Here is a 1,699-nt window from a genome sequence, read left to right as displayed (position 1 = left end):
TCAGGGCGCCCCTCGTCGTGCGCGCTCTCCCTTGTTCTGGCCAGAGGCGGAGGCTGGAAGCCCAGCCCAGCCCCGCTCTTGTCAATAAATGTGTCCACCATGGGAAGCCCCACCTGATCCATGTCTGCTCTGGCCACTTGCGGAGGGACATGTGGGAACCAAGGCTCAGAAGGGAGGGTCCTGGGCACCGTCCCCCAGGGCCTTTGCTGGGAGGGGAGTCCTGGAGACCAGGGCCTGTAAGCAGCAGCTGCACCGACTGCCCACCCCTCAGACAGCCACTCCATGATGCTGAGCTCCGGGTGGCACAGCCGTGTCTCCCAAGCTCCCTTGGCATCCAGGGAGACTGAGGTACAGAGTGGGGATCGCCATCACCCGGGGCATCAGGACCCCGAGCCAGTATCCCAGGGTGGTCTGTAGGTGGCAAGGGAGGTAGGAAGCACTCAGGCCTCAGTTCAGTCATATGGGGAGGGTGTGTGCAAGGAGCAAATGCACGCCCGCCCCTCCCCGCCCGACCTGTCCCCTGCTCCTCACTGCTGCCCTGTGGGCAGTCCTCCGCCAAGACTGAGACCTGCTACTGTGGGGGCCGTGGGCGCGGGAGGGCCACAGTGGCTGAGGCGCTGAGCTCTCTACCTGGAGAAACCCATGGCGAGCACCCTTCCATAAGAGAAAGCCAGGGCACCAGCTGGCCCCTCTTGTCCAGAGAGGATGGTAAGCGAGCAGGGGAGAGTTGTTGGCTGGGCCTCTCAGATGAGGTCACCACCCAAACAATTAGAAGGATCTGCCAGGCCAGGTTCTGGGGGGACCAGCATTCATTCAAGGCAGCATGAACAGCCCCTGCAAAGCCCCTGCGGCTGCACTGGGCTCCGTGAGCTGGACAGGGCTTTGTGCCCTTTGTCCCGAGGTCAGTGTCTGGGCCTCTCCCAGGAAGGAGGGAGGACCTGTGTTGCCGGAGTCTGGCCTCATCTGCCTCAGAGGTGGCTGCCTGAAACCTGGTGCTTGGTCGCCAGGACAGGATGTAGAGCTCAGAAATCCCAGGGGCAGGGCCCAGCCCTATCCCCTTCCTGCCTGGTGAGGAGCTCAGCAGGGGAGAGGTGACAAAGGCATCCGGCAGGGGTGGGGATGGGGGGGCCTGGGGATGAGCTCCCCGGGGGAGAGGAGGCCTGCCGTCAGGTGGAACAGGGAAGGGGTGCAAGCCTTGGGACCTTAGCAGCCGCTTGTCAGGTCCCAGCTGCCAGCACCAGGAGCCACCTTCCCTTTCTGCCCTGCATCCACCCGTTGGTGGCCTCCCAGCTGGCCCTGCCAAGATGAAACTCAAGGCAGCTGGGGCTGGGCTGGTGGGCGGGGGCGCCTCTCCCATTACTGATGGCTGCCATGGTGACCAGATAGTGACAGATCGCGCTGGGTGGGAGGGCGGAGGTGGGGGAGTTGGAAGGTCCAGGGCTGCACCGCAGGCCCAGCCAGACCTCTGGGGGCACGGCTAGCTAGCTGAGGATCGCCGAGCCCCTCTGCCTGCTAGGCAAGCTGCAGCATTAGTCAGTTCTCTGGCCTCGGGCTGAGCCTTAATAACGTGACCAGGCCAGGCAGGCCTCATATCCCCAACGTGCTGGGCCTGTCTTCCTGGTCTGATGGGCCGGATGGACCCTGGCCCACACAGAGTGCATGTTCAAGAATAATGAGTAGGAGATACAGTGAGCAGATG

At 63.4% G+C, this 1,699-nt stretch overlaps 1 protein-coding gene across 1 annotated transcript in view; it reads left to right on the top strand.

Annotated features, from left to right (window-relative positions):
* The window catches only part of COPE (coat protein complex I subunit epsilon), a 15,915-nt gene extending 14,929 nt beyond the window's left edge, over window positions 1-986 (top strand). Inside the window, exon 9 of the mRNA XM_081805543.1 lies at window positions 925-986. Within this exon, the coding sequence (XP_081661669.1) occupies window positions 925-986 (62 nt within the window). The remainder of the gene's footprint in view (window positions 1-924) is intronic.
* Window positions 987-1,699: the final 713 nt, after the last annotated feature.

Source organism: Leptonychotes weddellii, chromosome 1 (assembly GCF_054177405.1).
Source record: "Leptonychotes weddellii isolate Sample4059 chromosome 1, ASM5417740v2, whole genome shotgun sequence".
NCBI classification, from domain to species: domain Eukaryota; kingdom Metazoa; phylum Chordata; class Mammalia; order Carnivora; family Phocidae; genus Leptonychotes; species Leptonychotes weddellii.
This window is presented reverse-complemented; position numbering and strand designations above follow the sequence as displayed.